Consider the following 24,317-nt stretch of genomic DNA (forward strand, 5'->3'; position numbering starts at 1 on the left):
ATATAACAGTTTTTTCATTATCGCTTTTCCCCCCTCACTACCTTTTTATAAATGAAATTCTCTTAATAAAATATCAATTTGAAAAATGATTGGCATGAAGAGATGTAGTAGGGGAAACATTGAACAAGGCTGGCTTGGCTTCTGAGTCACCGCAGCTTCAAAGAAACAAATGGCAGATTCAGAACAACTTGATTCAAATAATGCCCACGCTATGTCATTTGCTTGAGTTTCTGTCTCTTGATCACAATTACTTCGATTTTTTATTTTTAAAAAAAGTTTAAGGAGGAACATTAATTCAATGAGCTGGTGTTAGTGTTTAAAGCCCCAAATGACTCCAAATATTTGAAAGACCATCTCATTCCCTACATACCCTCTCAGGAGAGGCACCCCCTCTGTAGTTTGCACCCTCAGAAGTTCCTTTGCCCTGGCCTTGAAACCAAAACATAATTGGAAAAAGCACTGAATGACCCAGCCAAAGCTAAGTACTATGAGGCTCCTGTAATTTTTATACAAGTGACTTTATGAGACTACAATATGTAACTTTGGGTTGGATCATGGATACAACGGGTGATATTCCATGTTGCACAAGTGGACGTCTGTTTGTGGGATGGGATTTCTTCTTCCAGCCCCCTGTGCATGCCTTAAATCAGCTCTGGAGGGTAAGGGAGAAAATAATGAATAAACTCATTGCCACCTGACTGCCTCATGGGTGGTTGCTGTTCGCATCCATCTATCTTGGGAGAGAATGGAGTACGCCTTCAGGAGTCTGTGTGCCCCCGTCTGTCTTGGGAGGCAATGGAGTGTGTCTCCAGGGGTGAAGTCAAACTGCTGCGTTAGCACCAAAATGACCTTGCTGGGGCGCAAACCTGGGCAGTGTGTATAGAAGTCCTGGGCTGCCCATACAACAGGATCCACCTCTTGGCCTTGTTGAGGTGATCCAAAGGAAAGTGGAGCAATACATTTGGCACCAGCTTGGCTACAGGAGTTGCTGGAAGGAGGTGTGCTCCTTAGGGACTCCCCTTCAGATGTGTATAGGGTTCAATCCTTAGCCTTTTCTTCTCCCAAAGATAACCCACAAGGCAGCCGAGGTTTAGGATCAGAGCTTTCCTTCTCCGAGGGTTTGAGATCTATTGGCTACCCATGGTTTAGCTGGCCAGTTGAGAAAGCAAGCTTTATTTAGTAACGTGTATTATATATAGCTAGTATTGATAACAACTTTCTTTCCCTGCTGTCCTTGGCTCTTGATATTGCCTGGAAATTAATTGTGAAAGAAATGCTGTTCATCCAACATAGTTAAAGTCTGCTCAAAGTACAGACATACCTCAGAGAAGTTGTGGGTTTGGTTCCAGATCACCACAATAAAGTGAATATTGCAATTAAGTGAGTCATACAATTTTGTTTCCCAATACATATAAAAGTTATGTTTACACTATACTAGCCTATTAAGCCACACATGCCCCAGCTGCAGGGGTAGGAGGGGGAAAACCCATGGCCAGAAAAGGGGTGGTCGTGGGGTAGGATGGGGACTGGTCTGCCTACAGCTGCACCTGTGAACTCAGGAGCATTATCTGCGAAGAGCAATAAAACGTGTGTTGCACATAGAAGTGTGAGCCATTAAAATGTGTGTGCATGAAAAAATGGGATAACTTGCACTGAAAGGTACATACTCCCAAACTGATAACCAGGATGGAGGATGGTGAACATCTGTTTGAAGAGGAGATGGGCTATCATCATCATGACGAAATTGAAAATGAACAAGCTAGACCTTCCATTTAATATGCGAAACTGTGACGCTGCTGTAGTTGCAACAGGAAAGTAACAGGCTGGACTCAACTCTAGGGCACGTCGTAGGGGATGTGCACCTGGTGGTGTCATTTGGGATGGCCCAGTGCTTTATTTTGGAGTGCACAGCTCCCATTCCCTTATTCATTACTGTACATTAATGCATTTTTGCCCCAGAGAATGATGTTGCCTCTTGAGGGGAGAGTCTTCCAGTGATAAGAGATGTATGCTATGGGGCATTATCATTCTTATTTTGTGGTGTAGCATCACATAAAGTCTTATTCACACGACTCTTGGTTGAATAAGGATCTGGGAAACAATTTCAGCATCATAAAGAAACGTGTAAGGCAGTGATAACTGCAAGGTCACCACCTATTTTAACACTGGAAATGAATACAATTATGAAAGTGGGCAGGGGACATTCATTGCAAATCCCAGTTAGCTCTGCAAATCCCAATTAGCTCTGAATTTTTGGGATCTATTGTCATTTCCTAGGTGATTAGTTCCATAAGAAGCTACCGACTTCCACTACAATTAGCAACTATACCAGGAATCAGCAGTTCCTTGGGGTTTTATATTGTTCCAATAGGAAGCTGATTGTGCGAATAGCTGTCACCCATGATCTGATCATGCAGATCACCAAGTTCTTCTGTCAACTGGGCCAAGAAACATACTTCTGGGAATGAAGGGGCATGCAGTTTAAGATATACAGATTGGTATTACATTCTTTTCTATAGTAAAAAGGTAATGGTTTCAACTTAATGATTACCGTAAATTACCAGAAGGCTTAGTGAAATTATTGTGTTTCTAACTTTGGACCCATTTAGTCAGTCACTTGGTTTAAAAAAAGCATCAGGAATATGGAATTCCGGGCAATCAATGAAAAGACTGTCTGGTTTTTACAACTTTAGGCTTGTTTGCAGGAGAGTTTGCAGAATGACAGGCTGCGTCTGTGACAGTGCCCTTAAATGACCAATTGGTCTTAAGCATATTTGAATGCGGACTTGCAAAGAAGAAAGCCCTGTTGAACAACACACACACACACACACACACACACACACACACACACACAGCAACTGGTTGCATGGCCAAGGACTCTAATTCAGAAAACCATTCCTCCATTCTCTGCTCAGGCTTATTTTTCTATTTCCACTAATACTTGCATTCTGCTCACACGTCTGCGGTGTCCACTGTCCTTCAAAGAACATGAGGAGAAACTGCTGGATCCAGATAGTGGCCCATCTGGTTCAACGTCCTGTTCCCACAGGGGCCAACCAGTTGCCTGTGGGGAACCCACAAGCAGGATTTGAGAACAAGAGCCCTCTCCCCTCTGATGGTTTCCAGCAGCTGGTATTCAGAAACACTGCTGTCGGTGTTATGTACTGGGGGGATACTGTAGATAGTTATGCAAATGAAGGGTCGAAAGTGACATTCAGTGATTGGATAGTTTTAGAAAGTTGCTACAGTTACGTTGTTCTGGAGCTCTATATAAGCAGGCTGACTGAGCTCTTCAGTTCAGTTCTGTTCCAGCTTACAAATAAAGAGCTGCTTTGGAAGAATCGCTGTGTCGTCTGATATGTTCACCCACAACTTAACAGTCTCCAACTGTGGAGGCAGAGCACAACCACCACGGCCAGTAGCCACCAATAGACCTCTCCTCCATGAATCTGTCCAAACCTCTTTTAAAGCCATCTGGGTAGGTCCAGAGGGAGAGAGCTCCATAGTTTAACTATGCACTACTGTATGAAGAAGAACTTTCTTTATCCTGAATCTTCCAATGGGGGGGGGATGCATGGCCTTGCCCCATTTTATCCCACAACAACCCCGTGGTGTTGATTAGGCAGAGAAAGAGAGAAAGTAACAGGCCCATAACTGAGTGGGAATCTGAACTTGCGTCTCCTCATCCTAATCCAATGCTGGCTCTTACTTATGTAAGACCAATTCCGACTGCTTCATCCTCCCAATATAAAGGGTGTATAAAAATTAAATTAGGGGTCAACAAACGTTTTCAGCATGGGGCCGGTCCACTGTCCCTCAAACGTTGTGGGGGGCTGGACTGTATTTTGAAGAGAGAGAGAAAAGAATGAATTCCTATTCCCCACAAATAACCCAGAGATGCATTGTAATTAAAAGGACACATTCTACTCATGTAAAAACACGCTGATTCCTGGACTGTCTGCAGGCCGGATTTAGAAGGTGATTGGGCTGGATCTGGCCCCCGGGCCTTAGTTTGCCTACCCATTAATTAAATTGCACTTGTAATTTTGATTCAGGAAAAGGGTGTTGCAGCTCCCAGAAGTTTGGGAAACGTTGACCTAGGCCAGGGGAGATGCCTTCAAGATATTGCTGAACTACATCTCCCATCATGTTGCCTGGGGCAGATGGGAGTTTGAACCCATCAAAACCTGGCATCATGTTTTCTACCTCTGGCCTAGGCCAAGGTCCTGCTCAAGGCCCCACTCCTCCCCTCCAGCACCCAATGAACCTCTGTGAACAATAAGGCGGGCGCCCCAGCTGTGAAGAATTGTTGCTGCAGCCTCAAACGTTAGCAATGAGACAAACAGACAGCTTGTTTCATTTGATATCTTAGTTTCCTTTACGTACTTATTGAGTGGCGGCCTCCACGCGATAACCCCCTGGCTTAATTGCCCTTTAAACTGGTTTTATTGCTTTAGTGCATCTTATAAAAATTAGCTTCTAAACACAAGCAGCAACAGGCAATAAAAAGGGGAGACCTGCCAGTCGTTGCTTGCTAATCCTGCCAAGACCCTTCTCGCAAGCACAGAGAACGCTTCTCCGCCATGGGTCGCTACACGGGACGGAGCAGCCGCCTTTTCTTCATGTGCATCGTGACGTTTATGCTTTTTGTGGGCGAAATGGTGGTGGGCTACATAGGTAACTCCCTCTCTCTCACCTCGGACGCTTTTGCTGTCCTGTCTCACCTGATCTCTATGATCGTCGGCTTGCTGGGCGTAAGAGTCAGCCGCATTCGGTGGCACAAGAACGGCACCTTTGGCTTCCCCCGGGCCGATGTGGTGGGTGCATTTGGCAACTCTGTCTTTGCCACGGCCCTCATGTTCAGCATCCTGATCGAAGCCCTGAAGAGGTTCCTCAACCCGCAGAAGACCGAAAATGCGCTCTTTGTCCTAATCGCTGGACTTGTAGGGCTGTTCTTCAACGCGGTCAATTATGTCGTCTTTATGGACTGTTGCTACTGCCGTGACTCTTTTGACCAAGACATGGAAACAGGTAAGGAATTAAAAAAAAATCACTACCTTATCCATAATTAATACTTCTAGACATAGGTTGACACTTTATTAAAGGGTGGTTTTTTTTGGGGGGGGGGTTTGCTCCTTGATGCAGACCCTAAACTTTTAAATAGTTCGATATGTGGCATGATCAAAAGCAATCATGTGTTGGCCTTTTTTAAAATAACAAAAAATTATTACAATGCATCACAAGCCACAAGCTTTTTGCAAGTTACCGAGAACCACCAGTCCTTACCAGTGTGGCATTTCCTCTTATCAAAACACAACTCAGTTACATTTGGAAGCAACCCTAACTACTTCTATTGGAAATATAACTTTGAGGCTATGGATAGTTTCCATTAGCGTTGATGAAATCATGGCTATTCAGCTGAGTCTATACTATTCAGAGGTGGAATGACTGGTAATTTAAAACTAGACGAATTCTATTGCTGTTTGGTTAGTCTGAGCCTTTCCCAGAATATTTAATCAGTATGCTTTCCATTAATATTTTTCTTAGGCTACTCAATTAGAGAAGGTCCAGTGATAACACCCTTTCCTGATTTAGGTGAGTCTTGAAAATGCCTTATTCCATATGTACAGAAGTAGGTACAACATATACTATTCTATATGTATGCATTGGCACTAAGAATGTGTGTGACAGTGGCTGTGTGATCAGGGCTACATTGCTGATTTGTTGCTGCTGCTACTGCCTATTTGTGTTATGAGAAAGGGAAGTGTCATCTCACTGTTCCTTGAAATTAAGTGATCTACATTGCTGGCTGAATTTTGTCAAGAGAATAGTAGAAGTTTGCGAAAAGGTCAAACAGTAGAAATGAAAATCTGAATCCCCTAAGCGACTTTAAAAATAAATAAAACATAAGCATCTGCTTAAATCATCAGGAGCTTTATGGCACATTACGTAAGTTCTGGGTCCAGAATTAAGAAGCTGCACTATAACAGGCAATGTCTCTCCACTGCACTGCCAATGGGGGTCACATTTGTTCTTGCTTGAAAAAAGCTACACACATTTCATTGGATATAACTCGTTTGTACCAATATATTATGTCAAAGGTATATGATTTCTGATTTTAATTATTGTTATGAGCCACCTCTACTGGCGGCTGGGCACATTGCAAATGTGTTACACAATTAAAATAAAACAAAAGGTTGAAAGTTGTGTGTCGACTCTTTTTTCTCATTAGGATCTTGGGGAGAACACATAATCACTCCACTGTTATTTTCTTGGTCAACCACGTTTCATATTATTTATGTATTAAATGTATGCCCCACCCTTCCTCCCAAAGGAGCTCAGTGTGGCAAACATTTCGGTAATAAGAAATACAATTAAAAATGAGATAAAGCAAATTTAAGAGCAAATTCTGTGTCTGGATAGGCTTGCTGAAACAGAAAAGTTTTCAGCAGGTGTCTAAAGAAGCACAGTGATTGGGCCTGCTAAATCTCTTTCTCTTTCTCTCTTTCGATGGCAACTGTGTGAGTCACCAATGCCCTAATACTAAAGCAGAGCATTTGAAAAGTCAGTTGTCATGCCCTACCAGGACATGGGTGACCGACTTGATGTTCTCCAGATCCTGTTGGCCAACAGCTCTTATCCCCGCTGACCATTGGTCATGCTGGCTGCAGCTGATGGGAGTTGGAGACCAACAACACCTGGGATGGCTATCCCTGGACTATGCTAACATTTAGGTGTCAGAGATAACTGTTTGTCTAAACACGAACAGCTGTAGCCACTATTCTGGCCAAATAAACTTGTAGAATTGGGAGGTGTGGCAGGCAGTGGTCCACTAAATTCCCTCCCCTCTTAGCTTGAGTGGTTTCTTGAGCCTACAGTACCTCCCCACAGTGCAGGAGCAATGGAAACCGAATGTAGAGGACACATTCCAAGCTATGCAATCCACATCTCATCACACTCTGCCCTTAGTGATAACTGTGCAGCCCGTTGACGTCAATGGACAAGCCAATTATCGCTTTCTAGCAATTAATAATCTGGTTGTTGTATAAATGGCTATTAGCCAGCTTTGCACTTTGACCACAATTATTAAGAATCCTTTGGAGGCTAACCTAGAAAGAACATGCCATCTTACAGAGTCACTCCTTTTGAATAGACTTGGAGCCAAATCACACATTCTTTTAGGTGTATTTTTTTAAAAAATGTGCCCCTCAAATTGCCAAGTGGGAATTTGGCAAACAGGTTTTCAAATGCATATCTCATACAGCTACGCTTGGCAGGATTGGCTATAGCTCCTTCTTGAATATGCAAAGTTATTGTTCCCCGAAATCCTACAGGGAGCACAATTAAAAGTGCTGGTGCTTACCTTCAAAGTCCCTTAAGGAGGGAATCCAGATACCTGCAGGAACACCTACTCTCATATCAACCTGCTTATAAAGTGAGGCAGTCTTTTGAGGATATCATCCAGATGCCCTACCTGAGGTAAGGTAGGTGGGACTAGAAAGGAGATCTCCTTAGTAGTGACACCGCTTGTCAAATTCCATCAACAAGGAAGTTTACCTGGTGTTCACAGTATTATCCTTTCAGTGTTGAGTAAAGATGCTTCCCCTCCCTGCACTATTATAGCTTATTACTTTGGATTTGGATCACATCCACACCTTGCATTTAAAACTCTCATTCCACCATGGCTCCTTCCAAATATCCTGGGAACTCTGGTTTGTTACGTGTGCTGACTTCAAAGACCTACAATTTTCAGCACCTCGAACAAACTATAGTTTCCAGGATTCTCCATGACTGTCAAAGTGCTGTAGGAGTGCCTTAAATGTAGGGTGTGCATGTGACCTCTCTATTCTTATTCTACCTAATTTCGCAGTTATCCTTTGAAATCCGCACTTCTCTGAATTTTGCAATGCAATTCTCCGACCGACAATATGCACACCAAAAAGTGTGCATTAGGTAAAAGTGTGTGTGTAAGAAAATAATGTAAAAAGGGCATTCTGTGAGGAGAAACTGCTGGGGAAAAAAATATGTACGTTAGGCAAAACTGCATGCAAAAATGTCTATATTAGGAGAAGCATACATGAAACTTCAGTGATGAAGTATCTGTTTTGGATGTAGAAGTTTCCCTGGTCCAATCCTCAGCGTCTCCATGTAGGACTGAAATCTGTCTGAAATCCTTGTGAGCCAGTGCTAATCAGTGTAGATTATGCTGAGCTAGCTGTACCAATGGTCTGGATTCATTATATAGCAGCTTCTTAAGTTCCTATGAAAATGTATATGAATTTTTGTCAGGACCTTTACAAAATTCACAAACTGATGTGGATATGGTCAATCTGAACATAAGACAGGAAAAACACGGAGAAACCAAAATAGACCGATATGTCCATAAATCCTAAATACAATCCTGGGAGGCAGGATAGTTATATTAGACAGAGACTCGTCCAAAGCGACACAATCTTTATGTCACAACCAAATTCCCGCCACTGTCTCGTGCTACTTTTATTTTTGTCAGTGGCTTTCTCCACAAGGATTCTGAAACTCAACTGGTTCATTGAGGATGGAGAAGTCCCTGTGGTGGGTTTGTAATTCTTGACATTGGCTTCCCCATAAGCAATCAGGTGCAGGCAGTTATGGCCTGACATCATTAAGAGGGTTGAGATCTAGAAAATTCAGTAGTTACGAACCCACTGAATGGCTAAGCATGAGAACAAAAAGACAGCTATGGTCTGCCACAAACTGGTCTACAGAACATAAGAAAACAGGAAGAGTCCTGTTGGATCAAACCAAAGGACTATTTAGTCTAGCAGTCTGTTCTCACAGCAGCCCACAAGCAATATGATCCTAAGCAACTGGGATGCACAGAGGTAAGATATAGCCATCATGGCTAGTAGTCGTGTTGCCCCAGTTTAATCCTTGCACACATAATTAATAGTGTGACTGGAGGTTTAAGCAACAGTAAAGAGGGTAAATGATGCTAAAACTATGCTACTCACAGAATGAGTCTTTTTTTTTTTTACCTTAATGTTAATCTCTCAATTTCAGTTAGATCTGCTTGACATTTCAACTGTTATTTGAATAAATGGGAACTACAAATGCTATTCAGATAAAATATTATTCTTTCCTCGACAGAACTTGGCAAGCCAATTTGGGATATTAAACATATCTGCAATCATATTCTTGTCTGTTACAATTTGATAAGGCAGTGTCATTTACAGCATCCACTTACAACTTGGCAGTAAAACACTATTGCCGCTATCCAATCCGGCAGCACTGGCGGGCGTCAATTCGGTTGGGGAACAGAAAGAAAGAATCCCACCTTCTGACGGTAAGAGCTGTTTCACAGTGGAACAGACTCTCTCAGAACGTGGTGGGCTCTTCTTCAATGGAGGTTTTTAAGCAGAGGTGGTCATTGGCCATGGATGCTTTGGTTGAGATTCCTGCATTGCAGGGGGTTGGACTAGATGACCCTCGCGGTCCCTTCCAACTCTACAATTCTATGACACATGCAGGATATAGTGAAGATATATCATATCTTCTCCACCAACAAGGATCAGAGCCATTTTTCTTCTCTCAGGAGAAAATGATACTTCTTTTGTGCATGATGGTGGGGAACAGATGCTGTATGATATGAGAATATCATATGATGGATGAATTTTGTAACAGGCAAATAAGTGCCTAAGGTGTATGACTTGGACAATACAGAAAATGCTGCCTCTTTTTGTTGTTGTTGATTTGTAAGCTTTTAGTGAAAAGAGCTATACCATTGCTTGTGATTTCAATTAGTTCCAGAATTTTTTCATGTTGTCTAATCTATGCCCATTGGACCATAATATTCCTTGACACTGGGTAACTTTTCCTCCTATCCTGCAATATTTAAAATTGGTGATTCACTGAATTTCAAAATAGGTTATTCAATGGCAACATTAATTCCAATAGTTCCAAATTAATTTAAGCTGATAACATTTCAAAACATGTCATCCGCTTAAATTAATTTGGAATTATTAATGAAGATTCATTTGCAGATTTTCACCATGTATTTAAAGTACTTGAGTTTCCCCCAAAGAATCCTGAAAACTGTAGCTTCTCCTTCACAGAGCTACAATTCCCAGTGCTCTTAACAAACTACAGTTCCCAGGATCCTTTGGGGGAAGCCAGGTCTTTATATGTGCATTGATTGTAGTAGCATTGGATTCATGTAATGATGATGATGATGATGATGATGATAATAAATTTTATTTATACCCTGTCCTCCATGGCCAGGACCGGGCTCAGGGCGGCTAACACCAAATATATGATACATTAAAAACGCAATCAAACAATTAATTAAAATACATCTTAAAATTAAAATCAGGATGCAATTAAATGGCAGCCCACGAATGGCAAGATAATCTTATATAAAATACGGAGTAGTCTTCAGATTTGATTCCAGCTTGTATAAGAGACAGTGAAACTGAAAAGGGCATAATTGGTAATATTGTAAGTATCTGCTTTTTAAAAGAATCCTTGAGCTGGAAGGAAGCAGAACATAAAGAATCCTGGGGCTTAAATGTTTTCTGGAGTCTGGAGATGCTTATATGGGTTTGAATGAGAATACTGTATACATATTCAAAACAAGCTTTTGTGCTGGGCGAACCTGCGCTTAAACTTCTTATCCTCGATTGCTCTTTCCAAGATTATTTTATAGCCATTTTAGCTCTGGGCTCAAACGGGGCAGGGGAATTCATAAATATTGGTCAATAATGTAAGATATGACGAGCATTTGCAAATAACAGGCAGATTATAGGATCGCCAACTCTTTATGTTAAAGGCGAGTTCACACCCATAGCTGCAAAACATGGTCGTGAGAGCATGTGTCCGGCAACGGGGGGAAACGATACACCCTAATGTGTGTGTGGCAGCGCCCCAAATGATCCCCAGGAGGTGCAGGTGAAACCTACACCTGTCCAACATCTTCCCTATTTAAAAGCAAAGGAGGCAGAGATGCTGAGATGGCTCTTGTACCTTGGCTGGGTGCATGGCAAGCGCGTGGGCGGGGCGGGGAGTTGGCAATCGGCGCTTTTTTCCCTTTATCCTTTAGCGCTGATGGATAAGAAATTGCGGACGGCGGCAAATCTCGCCGGGCGCTGTCGGTGCAGAAGGGCGTCGGTGCCGCCCCTGCCGCGCCTCTATAAAAGCAAAGTGCAGAGTCACCAGCAGCGGCACGGCGCGCAAAGCACTTGTTGCCAGGCGGCGGAGAGGGCGATTAGCGCCGCGCCTTCGCCTCTCTGCCCGCCGGTCCAAAGGCGCAGCCAGCCCGACGGAGGGGGCGACGGCGAAGCAGCAAGCCAGCCCGGAGGCTCGATCGGGGGCTGGAGCCCAGGAAGCCCCTGGAGGGCTTCGAGAGTAGGGGCGCCCACCCGGCAGCGCCCTCCTCTCCAAGCGCGCCGCCTCCTGCTTCGCCATGGGGCGCTACACGGGCCAGACGTGCCGCCTGATTTTCATGCTGGTGCTGACGGCGGGCTTCTTCGTGGCCGAGATGGTGTCGGGCTACGTGGGCAACTCCATCGCGCTGGTGTCCGACTCCTTCAACATGCTCTCCGACCTGATCGCGCTCTGCGTGGGCCTCTCCACCGGGCGCATCTCCCGCCGCCGCCGGCGCCGCAGCCCCGCCGCCTCCTTCGGCTACGGCCGCGCCGAGGTGGTGGGCGCCCTCTGCAACGCCGTCTTCCTGGCCGCGCTCTCCTTCACCATCCTCGTGGAGGCCCTGCAGCGCCTGGCCAGCCCCCAGGCCATCCGCGACGCCGAGCTCATCCTCATCGTGGGCGCGCTCGGCCTCGCCGTCAACCTCGTGGGGCTCCTCGTCTTCCAGGACTGGGCCTCCTGCTGGCCCGCCTGCCTGCGACGCGGCCCGCCGGCGAAGGCCACGCCAGAGCCCAGCCTCGACGGAGACCCCGAGCCCGGCTCCGCCGCCGCCCCCGAGGGCACCCTGCCAGCGGCCCTCGACCTCGACCTGGAGACTGGCAGCGTGGACGGAGCAGGTGCCTCTCGGTTTCCTCCTCCATTGATCCCTCGCCTCCTTTCCTCTCTTCACCATTTTCGTTCTCCTCCTTTGCCCATTTCTGATGTTTTCTCCATATTCTCTTCTTTGGGGGGCAGATTTTGTCCATCAGTTTTCTTTGCATCAGTATAATTTGTTTCCCACCCACCTCCTTTCCTTAACTTGTACATTTCCCCACACTTCTTATAATTGGAATTCTTCTATTTATATTATGATGAATAAATATATTTATCCAGCCCTATATGCTTTCTTCCCTCTTGTTTTTCACTGCCATCCCATCACACCCCCCACTCTTGTATTGGTACTTTTTTGTTTTATTTATATTACTTTTATACCTCACTTTTTCTCTGGGGAGTGGTACGCACTTCTCCTCGTCTCCATTTTGTCCTCACAGCAACCCTGTGAGGTAGGTTAGGCTAAGAGATAGGGAACCAAGATCCTCCAGTGAGCCTTTTGGCCGAGTGGGCGTTTCAAAGCCCATCATTCCAACCACCACACTGGCTCTCTTTCTTTTTAAATCCTCCTTCAGCTTTCCCTATTCTTACTTTTCTCTTTCCAACCTCTCTTTCCTCCACCTCCATCTAGTCTCTCGGTGATATGAACACAGGCCAAGTACAAAAAAAATATGTGCAGATTTTACTGTAAAATGCCAGTTAAAAGTGGGTATAGTTAAATAACTTCTAATGTTATACTGACTTTTAGGTAGATATTAGATGAGGCAGATTTTCCATGCCATCATCAGCTTTCTGGTTTGTTATTTTTCTCTCCACACTTTTCTCTTTCTCTTTTTTACACCTTCCCCCCTTCTTTTCTATTCCTTCCTGTTCCCTTCTTTCATGTTTATTTGCCCTCCTTTCATTTTTGGTGTCCTTCCCTAACAATATTTTCTCTCTGTGTTAGTTTCTTTTTCTTCAAATACTTTTTTTGGGAGGGGGATTTTGTTTTTGCACTTTGTCCTTTTGCTCATGAAATAATTTTTTTTTCTTTTACCGACAAAAAAAAAATTGTGTGGGAGTTTGCAGAGCTTTTAAGCACAAATAAATAACCGCGATTTATATGTATTGGAGTTTGTTTACTTTCCGCGTTTCCATGAAATAATGCATCAGCTTCCAGTTATGATTGCACGTGTGTTGTCTGCATGCAGGCGTGGGAGGGCCATTGCTAAAACGTCTGGTACCGTTTAAGATTTAAGTTGGTTTTGAAAAGATTGGTGTTTTTTCTGTTTGTAGAACTTATACACAACACAGCGTTTCTTCTTTGAATGCAGGTGACACCATAAATACCCAGAATAAGCCCGAAGATGAGGTGATACAGAAAAAAGAGAAAAAATCCGAAGCTTTGAATATCAGAGGTAATACAGGATAGACAACCTACCCAGTTTTGGGGGACCCTCTTTATTGGCGATTTGTTCCGGTTTATTCCCACCGTTTCTAAATACATTTATAGTACAAGATCAGTGGCGTAGGAAGGGGGCGGCGGAGGGGGCGATCCACCCCAGGTGCCACTCTGGGAGGGGTGACAAGATGGCCCCTGCCTTCCCCCAGCTGTAGAGCGGCCGAGGGCGCCTGCAGTCTGTATGGGTGCCGCTCGCGTGGCGTCCATATGGGCTGCCGCTCTCGCAAGTGGTGGCCATATGGGTTGCATCTTGCACAGTGACCGTATGGGCTGCCGCACATGCACAGTCCGTACGGGATGCTGCTCGCGCGGCAGCCTGTATGGTCGCCGTGCAAGAGGCAGCAGTGGCAGCCCATATGGACTGCGCCTCCCCGGGTGCCAGAGAGGGTTCCTCCGCCACTGTACAAGATATCAATAAACCATATTTAATCCAACAGGTTATTACTGACCAAATATAAAGAATACAGATAGACTATAGCTGCTCAGATGCAGAGCCAAGTTGACTCCTGGAAGGCCAAGTTTAGAATCCTTTACACATGATGATGTCCATGTATCTGATGCATTAACAATATCAAATGATCCAGCTTTCGGCTTGTGGTCAAAGAGCTTAGGGACCGCCACATTTTATTTTTTACTTACACAGGCATAGGAGAACATAAGTGTGTGAAGATCATGTGCCCATGCGCTTTACTGCATGAATATAGTCTTAGCCGTGTGTCCATAAGTGACTGTGGAGGCCATTGGGAAGCCACACTAGATGGTGGTTTCTCACTATGTGTATATGTGGCAAAATGGACTCATTGCAGTCTTCACACTTTGTCACTTGCATCGCTGAGCACCCATCTAAGTAAAATTTCACTTATAATGTCCTCTATAGTTTGCTTTTCCATTCTTAAAGCTAATGCTTTGAATCTGATACCAGTACTCACATGAATGTAGTCATTCTGTGATGACATTAGGAATTATGGGTCTAGGTCACATGTGAAAGCGGAACCTGGATTTTAATATTGTCCTATTTATAAAAAGTTAGGTTCAAAAGCAAGTTTTGATCGAGCTCTGGTTGACATCTACTGCCTTTGAACAACCCAAAATCTGATCATCAAAGCAAATGTTTCTCCTGTCCTTTATCTCAGGTGTTCTTTTGCATGTGATGGGGGATGCTCTTGGCTCAGTTATCGTTGTAGTGGCTGCTTCCATATTCTATGCACTTCCTCTGGACGAGAAGACTCCATGCAACTGGGAGTGCTACATTGATCCAAGCCTGACCATAATTATGGTGATCATCATACTCTCGTCAGCCTTCCCGCTTATCAAGGAGACGGCAACAATCTTACTGCAGATGGTTCCCAAGAGTGTTAATATGCAGTTGCTGAGTAAGTTGCATTTTACTGCCGAAGCACTTAAAAAGCCAGTGTTATTCCTGGAATTACATTTCTGGATTATGCACCCCACCACCAGCTCTACATTCTCAGGAGCTTTGAGAAACTGACTCACATGGTGGTGTCTTAGCAACATGACTCAAATCTTGGTGGATTAGTGAAAGCATGCATTTCGAGAACACAGTACTCATGCAAAATAGCAGGCGTTGAGCTGCTGTTCCCTGAAATCACTGCATACATCTATAGATGTAAGAAGGTAGAAGGATAACAGTTAAGTGCCCGAGACCATTGTTAGTTGGGCAGGATAAAAATAAATCTTTTGCCTTATGCACACACTCAGACCATGTGAAGGTTGGGGGGCTTTTTTGCTTTAGAACTTGTGCAGAAACTTTCCCAGTTTCCAAGATATTTTCCCCCCCGAGTTACAAAGTTAGGGTTTGTGTTTTTAATGTGAATTTTGTAGGCTTTGAGGGGCAGTATAGTTCTCTCCTCCCATGGGGATAACTTTCCAACCTCATGCAAGGCATAAATAATCCAGTGCTGGGTTTCCTAAAATTATGCTGGTACCTAATCCATACAGATACTTGACATTTAGCAGGGTCTATATTTGATTCAATCAGCTAATGTTTCCAGAACTTGTGCTTTTTTCCTATCGTGTGTGGTGCTGTGCTGATGCCCCTGCAGCCCAGGAAGACTCTAGGCATAGTTTAGCATGGCCCAGTTGTTCTGCTTCTTCCAGGAATGTTTTGGGTCTGGCCATGAACCTTCCCGTAAAATGTATTTGTCCTGGAAGGTTCTCTCTGCATTTGCAGTGTGCTGCTGAACAGTGTTTATGATCAGATCACTGCTGCCAGTAGACCCTTCATGAAATCTCATTGAGTTTATTTTCTGCTTGTTTTTATTGTCTCTCTCCCCAACAGCAAACAAGCTGCTTGAAGTGCCAGGCATTACAAGCATTCATGAGGTGCACGTCTGGCAGATGGTCAGTGGGAAGAACATTGCCACCCTCCACGTCAAATGCCACACCAGTTCCGATTACCAAGACGCTTCGCAGAAGATGAGGGAGTTGTTCCACGAAGCGGGGGTCCACTCAGTCACCATCCAGCCAGAGTACACCGACCAGAAGAACCCCGAAGTCCTATGCAGCACTCCGTGCATCTCCAGAGCTTGCGACCCGCAGCTGTGCTGCAGCCAGCAGGAAGCGGCCCTGGCTGAGGTCAACGGCTACAACGAGAAGAAGAGCAGCCTGTCTCCCTCGCTGCACAAAGTCTTCCACAGGAAAGACGTGGTGGAGATTCCCAATGAACCCACGTGGGCCGAGGAGCCCGTCAAAAAGCACAGCTGCTCAAAGGACAGTTACAAAGAAGCAGGCGATGACAAGCCCTATATAAACAGCACACAATTCTAGGCAGCTTGGGCTCGCGCTTGGCGACTGCTGTTCATCTAGGGCAAAGTTATCCGTGGCAATGCCCCCTTGGCTAAAAAGCTGCTGGCAAGCTCTTGCCACAGGCCTGGGGAGTTGCGTTTGACACCTGGGTGTCCAATGCATAGCATAAGACGGCATCTAGAGCAGGTGTTCTTGGCTTGCATCTAAAGGTCTAGCTGTGCAGGTAGAAGGCCCCTCTATCCATGCAGCCGCTGGTACCTTCAGCCCTGCAATTCTGAAATGAGGGACATCCCAGGAAAGCAGACGTGCCTTTTAGCCATCCCTTGTCTTCAAGGAGTGTTTCTGGCATTTGCCAAATATGTCCAGTGCCATTTTGACACTTAATTCCTTTTCCTCCAGGGGTAAATATCTTACGGCTGAGCACACTGGGTGTTTTTACCTCTATCTTTACTGAAATGTGCTGCTCGTTGCAGGTCTCTTAGTTCCCTTTGATTGGGCTGCCCCAGAACACCATTATGAAGGAATGAAAGTAGGTGGTAGTTTCATTAGTCTTGTTTTCAAATGCCTCTTGTTTACTTGAAATTAGAAGTGGGATTTCTGGAAAAGTGGGGAGGGGGCACCAGGTGGGAAAAAGGCTGGCCTAAGGGGTTGTTAGGCAGGTTTACCTGAACACTGGCAATGAAATATGGTTATAATTCACCAAAGTATTGCTGCTCTTTATTATCAGTTGAAAGCACCGTTGAAACAAATGATTATCTCTCCTGCCTATATATTTTCCTGCCATTTCAGTGAATGAATGTATGGATTTTTGTAGGATGAGTTGAGACTGTTGTGTTTTAGTACGTGTCTATCTGTAATATTGATTTGATTTTTTTGTATACAGGTTATATATTTATATTCCCCCCAATCATATCTTAAATAGCATAACTTCTTAACTGTACTCTGCATATTTCCAAAATAACAAACATATTTTGTTTGTGGGGTGATGGTCAGTGTCGTTCCTATTTCCAAAATGTCCGCTGCAAATAAACATGTAATATATCTTACTTGGAAATATAGATCATGTTCCTACTCATTTTTTCCCCTTTAAGAAATGGGCACCTCTTGCGAATGTGTCTGTGTGCAAGTGAGAGCTTTCACCAGCTTCAAATATCCATGTCAGTGAGTTAACACCAGGGAATATAGAAATCGTCAGGATACATGTTTGCCAAAGAATGTCTGTGGCAGCTTGATACAATCCATCCAAGACAACTCTCAGGAGAAGCAAGGGTTTTGACTATTATACTGCTCTAACTTTTGCAGATCAGGAAGAGTCGTCGAGATTCCCCCCTTGCCAAAAAAATCAAATTTGTTGTACCTTCCTATAGTTTCTATAAACATGCAATTGCATGTGCTGCTTTGCTCCTAGAGCGGCTCCTAGCACTTGACCTGTTGTTGTTTTCACCCATGGGTTTTTGTTCTGCAAAACCATTGTCCAAGTCTTATTTTTCAAAACACGATATACTGGTCAGCCCTGGGCCTGTCCTCAGGTTCAGTTCCTGGCATCTCCAAGTAGGACTTGGGAAAGGTTCTTGTCTCTAACCTTAGAGAGCCTTACCAGTCAATACTGAGGTGGATAAACCAATGGTCTGTTTGGAATAAGGCAGCTTCCTGTGTTCCACTTCCTACTCATCGTCTCAAAATTTTCTTTAGCTTTTAAAGAAGTGGGTGGATTGTCCATCCTCATTTATAGATTGTTTTGATCCATGACCTCTTATTTTTTTGCTTTAAGCACATTCCTGCCTATGTAAGGATTTCATTCTGACGTGATGGAAGCCATCCCGCAATGAAGAAAGCCACAGGGTCATTGCTATACACTTACAAATGTGTACTATAAATTATAATAGAACATTGTGCCCCCCCCCGGGGGGATTCTAAGTGAACTGGCCAGCTTCCTGGTATGATAAAAATTCGCAATAAAGCCCTCTAAACTCTAAATTTTGCCACATCCTGAAATTTTCACACAAATATTGGGTAGCACATTCCAGTAAGATTTAGCTCGCTTTGCGGGCTTTGGTATGGCCATGATACCTTATGATTATGATGAGGTGACTGAGTCCTTGATTCTTAATGTTGAGATGCATGGATTGAAAGCTGCATGAATCTTAACCAAAGTATTCTAAAGATTTCTATAGTTTGTGCCAAATATGGCCTCAATCCAAGCACTTCATTTGGGGACGGTTGCTGACATTTAAAAAATCATATTCACAGGTAATGAACTGCCAAAAAAAGTGGTTGTGTATCATCTTTTGAATGTGCTCTCTTCACTGTATGAAGGTTTATGTTATAACTTCTTGTGAAGTTACCTCCTGCCTGTATAATAAGTGGACTCTCTGGAATATAATTCTGCTTGGAATAATAATGTTTTACCTGACACATCTAATTCTGCATCTAATTAAAAACCTTGGCTTGTATATATGCTTTTGTGAACAAAACACTGGTGCAAACTTTCTCCACATGCCTTGTGAATTTTATATGTTGAAGAAGAAAAAGTTGGATGCTGTAAATAAAGTGGTTTTTTAAAGTAAACACCTTGTGTCTACGAAAAATAAAATCTTTCAAGGCCTTATTCTTGCTAGATATTTTGTGCTTGGGTACGTATATGGAAGTACAAATACAATGTCAGGTAAAATTTAGTGTCTGTGCCAAAGGGATTCTGCCCTTACCTAGTATTTTAAGGGAATATGCCCCAATTTTCACATGTATCAACATTATAAGAGGCATGCATATTTTGGACTATTTGGCAAATGGTGTCTCAATGCTATTGTAAGTTTGGAAGGGTGAGATAACAATGTCCTGGTGTTTGAAGCTGAGTACAGCCACAGTTCATGCACACCCTGTGATCTCCTGAGAAATGCTGCTGTTTGATGCATTTCCCCTCAAACATGTTTTTAACCAATTTGAAAATTTAAGCAAAAACCGCTTGCCATGGCATTGGGAATGTGGTGTGTGGAGGATATGGGGAGGGGGCTTAGCTGGGTGGGAATGGGCTTGGAGCATTACTAGTTCCAATTGGTTTTATAGAATCACAAAACCACAAAGTTCAAATTGACTTTGGGAGATAACATATGCAACAGACAGCTGTTTCTTCTACAAAGGACCTCCCTACTCCCAAACCACAAGCCATGTGCTCTTCAAAAATTGTATACCAGATTCTTGTTTTCAATGTTTCTTACTCTTCCAGATGGAGGGTGTAACACTGCTAGTTCTTGCTCTCATCTCATAGCCCAATGCCTCATCCGTTATCTTGCATTTCCAGTCTGCACTGTGCAGGCTTGTCCAAACCCTTTTTTATTTTCCTAGTTGGGCCCAGTCTCGTTATCATCCAGCTAAGACTGAAGCTTTAGTGTGGGCTCTTCCTTGTGCAAATACCACAAAAGCACAATAGTCAGAATCAGGTGGAATGCACACCAGTCAACCCCAGTTTTGAGTGAGAAGATATGAAGAAGGCTTCATTGGTGCCTTCAGCTGATAAGGCCCTGGGAGCACCAGGAACTCTTGTGTTATTGTCAGGGACTGGGCAGAGGAGGAATGGTGGAGACCGCCTCCCTATCCTGACCCTTCCAGGGAGAAGGAAGAGGAAGACAGTACAGTGGTACCTCTGGATGCAAACGGGATCCGTTCCGGAGCCCCGTTCGCACCCTGAAGCGAACGTAAGACGCGACTGTGCATCTGGGCATGCGCGGGTTATCATTTTGATTGTCTGAATGAGTGGCGAAACCCAGAAGTAACGTGCTCCATTACTTTTGGGTTGCCGCGGAGCGCAACCCGAAAATAAGCTGAAGCGTATTCATCCTGAGGTATGACTGTATAGATTTACAACAGGGGCTTGAGGAAGGTAGCAGCTCAGAAGCAGATGAGGGGGAAAGTTGGGAAATCATGGGAGAGGCAGAGCATGACACATTGTTATTAGAAAGCATTCCAGACCCTCCATCTCCCAGAACCCGGTGGGTCTTAAAAGTAGGAGAGCAAAGAGCTCAAAGACAGAGGGCACTTAGCACTTGTAGAGGAGGTGCTAATGATGATGATGAATGAGGAAGTGGGAGAGATGGGTGGGGTGGAGATTTACACGGGACAACGCCATTATCCAAGAGTCTGGGTTCTATAGCCTCTCTCTGTAAGGTTTGAAATAAAAAAGGAGTGTAAGAAACTTTTCCTTGTCTTTATACTTGTTGGGAATCTGAATACGTGCAGCTACTCACACAAAGTCAATTAGGGTTTGGCAGACAGCCAAGGCAATGTGAAGGAGTAATCTGCCTGGTGATACAGAGGCATGGAGGCAGCTCCATGACTGGTCAAGCTCTCTCACGGGAATAATGATTAATGGCCTACTAACTGGAATGTGTGTTAGTACGAATGTAGGAGTTGAGAGTTGTGAGATGTGTATGAGAGAGCTAGCTAAAGATCCGTGTTCTGTTTTGTTCCTATAAATAGTCCACTGTATATAATAAACACCTAACTACAAGTTCGTGGTTCCTGCTTTGTCCATCCTGTCTGTAGCGAAGTTGCCAATTGTTTTCGTGAACTCTGCTTTTATTCCGCTAGGTCTGGCTAAGGTCCTGCAACTAGTCAGAAAGTTGCGAAACACCAACAGGTTATGCCAATAATACTTTCCTGGGCAACCAGCTGGGAGCCGTTGACAGCATCCTGACAGTTATCAGGATTCTGATTGTGATGAACTTTCTATGCATGGCCCACTTGGGGCAGGAACAGGTGGGTCCAGCGGGCTCTTGGGGTGGGGCAGAGCTAGCATGCAGGCCCCCACAATCTCTACTTGCATTACTGTAACCTGTTCAAGTATAATGCCTAAACAGGGCTTGATTTGCACACAGAACCACCATTCTTGGACCCCTTTCTTCCAGTTATTGTGGCAAGCAGAAGCCTAAAGGACTCCCAGGTGCAGTTTCCTGTTTTTCCTGAACTAGTTTTGAAACTCATTTGCACGCAATGCAACTGTCACCATCTTTACCAGGGCCGACTCAAGACTTTTTGTGGCCTGAGGCAAACAACCAGATTGCACTCCCTCAATCTACATACAGTTGGGACTCTTATCTCAAACATGGCAAGGGGACAGCATCCTTCACCACACCTTTAGGCAACAAGTAGTTGACTCAGGAGGTGCAGAACAGGCTAGCTTAGGGAGGACAGGAGGGCAGTTGTGAGACTGGTGTTGCCCACCAGCATCTGCCACCAGAGGCAGACACATCACTCTGCCTAATGGTAGGGCCAGTCCTGTTCTTTTCCTCAAGTTATGCAAACTTTCCTGACCTCTCCTTTTCCCCACTCACTGTTCAGGTGGACCTGCTTTGTATCTGTTATATAATCATAATCTAGCCAGTGTGGTGTAGTGGTTAAGAGCGGTAGTCTCATAATCTGGGGAACCGGGTTTGCGTCTCCGCTCCTCCACATGCAGCTGCTGGGTGACCTTGGGCTAGTCACACTTATTTGAAGTCTCTCAGCCCCACTCACCTCACAGAGTGTTTGTTGTGGGGGAGGAAGGGAAAGGAAAATGTTAGCCACTTTGAGACTCCTTAAAGAGAGTGAAAGGTGGGGTATCAAGTCCAAACAACTCCTCCTCCTCCTCCTCCTCCTCCTCCTCCTCCTCCTCCTCCTCCTCCTCCTCCTCTTCTTCTCCCCCCACCCTCTCCTCTCTCTTTCCTCCCCCCTACCTCTCACACACATGATGGACAAATCTGTCAATTTCATTTTCTCTCAGTTTTTCATTTTCCAATCTTTTTTCAGCTCGCATTTTCACACATTTGCATTTTTAAAAAGTCCTTGTGAAAATTCATTTTAGTGTGAATGTATTCTTATGCCCATTTGTATGCAATTCTGCCCCTTTTCGCAAAACCATTTCCTTAATATCATGCATTCCCCCCCCCCCCCCGATATGTGCATTTAAACACATACGTTTCCCAAGTATATAAATTTTTGGTCACATTAATTGGCTAAAGAACTGCACTGCCACTGCAAAATTCAGAAAAATGCAAATTATGAAGAAAGGCTGTGCATTGCTTCATGTATTCTATCAGGAAATGTGAATTAGTTATTTAAATGAGATCTGAATAAAACCCACCCCCCAATTCCTCTCACCATTTTATCCCATTCTTTTTGTTTTTATTACAGAGTCATATAGCAGCACCACTTTTAAATTATGGTACATGCCTATCAATACACCTGCGATCAGTTCATAAATCTGGTAGGGCCACGTAATGTACTCTCTTGGTTTCAGAACCAGTTTGTTGAGTATCCTGAGGCTGTGATATATCTCACTGCTGGTGATGGCAAGAGTGACAGAAAGCAAGTTGTCCTGGATTGTGTATTGTGCGGGATCCAGACTTGGTCACGCTTAGAGTAGACCCATTGAAACCAATTTAGTCACGGGATAACTCAAGTGCCATTGATTTCAATGGGTTTACGCTGGATCCAACCCTCTGTGTTTAAAAAGAGAAAAGAAACACACTTGTAGGCAAATTCTTAAGGAAAGGCTTATGTTTGCAATTTGTAGAAACTAAGGATAGGCAGAAAGGTAGACCAATGGCCCACAGAGACCAATTTCTCATAGCCTGCCTTGTTGCTGGGATTGTTGCCAAGGATGCTAGCTAGGGATGATGGGAGTTGTAGTGCTAAAAACAGCTGGAGACCCAAGTTTGGGAAACCATGGGTTAGAGGAAGGGTGGTAACAGGACAGAGGTATATAAAACCATGCATGGTGTAGAGAAAGGGGATAGGGAAGAGTATCTGCCCCTTCTTTCATAACTCTAGAACTTGGGGGACATGCAATGAAGCTTAATGTGGGAAGATTCGGGGCACAAAGTGCTTCATCCCACAATCAAACTATGAAATATGGTCCTACATGATGCAGCGGTGGCCACCAGTTTGGATGGCTTTAAAAGAGGATTGGAGGAGAGGGCAATCAATGTCTACTAGCAGTTGTCAGAGTCAGTAAGCCTCTTGAGACTGTTGCTGGAAGCTGCAGGAGGTGATCCGTTCCTGTATGCAGGCATCCCATAGGCATCTGACTGGCCACTGTGAGAACACGATGCTGGACTAGATGGACCACTGGCCTGAAGCAGCTGGATTTTTCTTATGCTCTTAGATCTAAAGATCTAAAGACCTACGGGACCGCCTCTCCCGGTATGCCCCACGGAGAGCCTCAAGGTCCATAAATAGCAACACCCTAGTAGTCCCGGGCCCTAAGGAAATTAGATTAGCTTCAACCAGAGCCAGGGCCTTTTCAACACTGGCTCCGGCCTGGTGGAACGCTCTGCCTCATGAGACCAGGGCCCTGCAGGATCTGATTTCTTTCCTCAGGGCCTGTAAGACAGAGTTGTTCCACCTGGCCTTTGGCTTGGAGCAATTTGATTCCCTCCCCCTCTTTCTTTTTCCTTTTTCCTTTCTCCTCCTGTATTGAGGCTGCATTTAATATTTTAATGTTTCAATATTTTAATGTTGTATTTTAATCTTGTTTTTAAGTTGTATTCATTCAACTTATTTTTATTATTGCTTGTTAGCCGCCCTGAGCCCAGCCTTGGCTGGGGAGGGCGGGGTATAAATAAAAATTATTATTATTATAGCATTACTTTTCCATTTGGATTAGTGTGCGTGAGGAATTGGGCAGGGGCTGAGCCTGTGACAAATGTCAAATTAATACACAGCCAACTATGCTTCTTCTGTTGCCCTGGCCAAGAGAGCCAGAGGTTTTTGAGCTCTAATACAGTAGTTCTTTGATAGAAACTCTTAGCCAGTCAATTCACCTCTCCTGATCGCTTCGAAATCGTGGCAGCAGTGATAACAACTGACGTTATGCCCGTAATACCGCTTCACGTAGTAAAAGATTTCTAGGTTATACAGCTTTGAACTCATTATCCCACAATATATAATTTCACTGTCTCATGTTTGTTTGCCAAAGTGATTATGAGGGCATGTGTCAAGTTAGGCTCCCCCCCCCCTCTTATGGACGGTTACAAAACATTGACTAATTCCAATCACTATTGAATTGCTGAAGAAAAATGATTTTAATATCCCGGTTACTCTGTTTACCAGCCTGTCAAATGGGAAAAAAGGGTGGTGTTAGTTGGTT

At 44.2% G+C, this 24,317-nt stretch overlaps 2 protein-coding genes across 3 annotated transcripts in view; both read left to right on the forward strand.

Moving 5' to 3' along the window:
* The first annotated feature begins 3,263 nt into the window (after nt 1–3,263).
* The window catches only part of LOC310702742 (uncharacterized protein), a 601,527-nt gene continuing 580,473 nt past the window's right edge, over nt 3,264–24,317 (forward strand). Inside the window, exon 1 of the mRNA XM_083494817.1 lies at nt 3,264–3,295. The gene's annotated coding sequence lies outside the window, so the exon portion shown is untranslated. The remainder of the gene's footprint in view (nt 3,296–24,317) is intronic.
* Nucleotides 4,498–17,241, forward strand: SLC30A10 (solute carrier family 30 member 10). Of its 2 annotated transcripts, XM_083494632.1 has the most exons (5): nt 4,498–5,031; nt 5,548–5,595; nt 13,302–13,385; nt 14,563–14,802; nt 15,729–17,241. In XM_083494632.1, exons 1-5 carry the CDS (start codon nt 4,584–4,586, stop codon nt 16,214–16,216), a joined length of 1,308 nt encoding a protein of 435 aa, XP_083350758.1. In that variant the 5' UTR covers nt 4,498–4,583; the 3' UTR covers nt 16,217–17,241. The 2 variants fall into 2 exon arrangements, with proteins under 2 accessions (XP_083350758.1, XP_083350757.1); XM_083494631.1 differs by lacking the exons at nt 4,498–5,031; nt 5,548–5,595 and adding an exon at nt 11,239–12,014.

This window comes from Podarcis liolepis, assembly GCF_965112155.1.
Source record: "Podarcis liolepis genome assembly, chromosome: 3".
NCBI classification, from domain to species: Eukaryota; Metazoa; Chordata; class Lepidosauria; order Squamata; family Lacertidae; genus Podarcis; species Podarcis liolepis.

What these genes read in the sequence shown, in the direction of transcription:
- SLC30A10 (XM_083494631.1), top strand. Translation starts at nt 11,438, where the DNA reads ATGGGGCGCTACACGGGCCAGACGTGCCGCCTGATTTTCATGCTGGTG. An exon ending in TGGCAGCGTGGACGGAGCAG is followed by an intron (nt 12,015 to 13,301) that starts GTGCCTCTCGGT and finishes CTTTGAATGCAG; the next exon opens with GTGACACCATAAATACCCAG. An exon ending in CGAAGCTTTGAATATCAGAG is followed by an intron (nt 13,386 to 14,562) that starts GTAATACAGGAT and finishes CCTTTATCTCAG; the next exon opens with GTGTTCTTTTGCATGTGATG.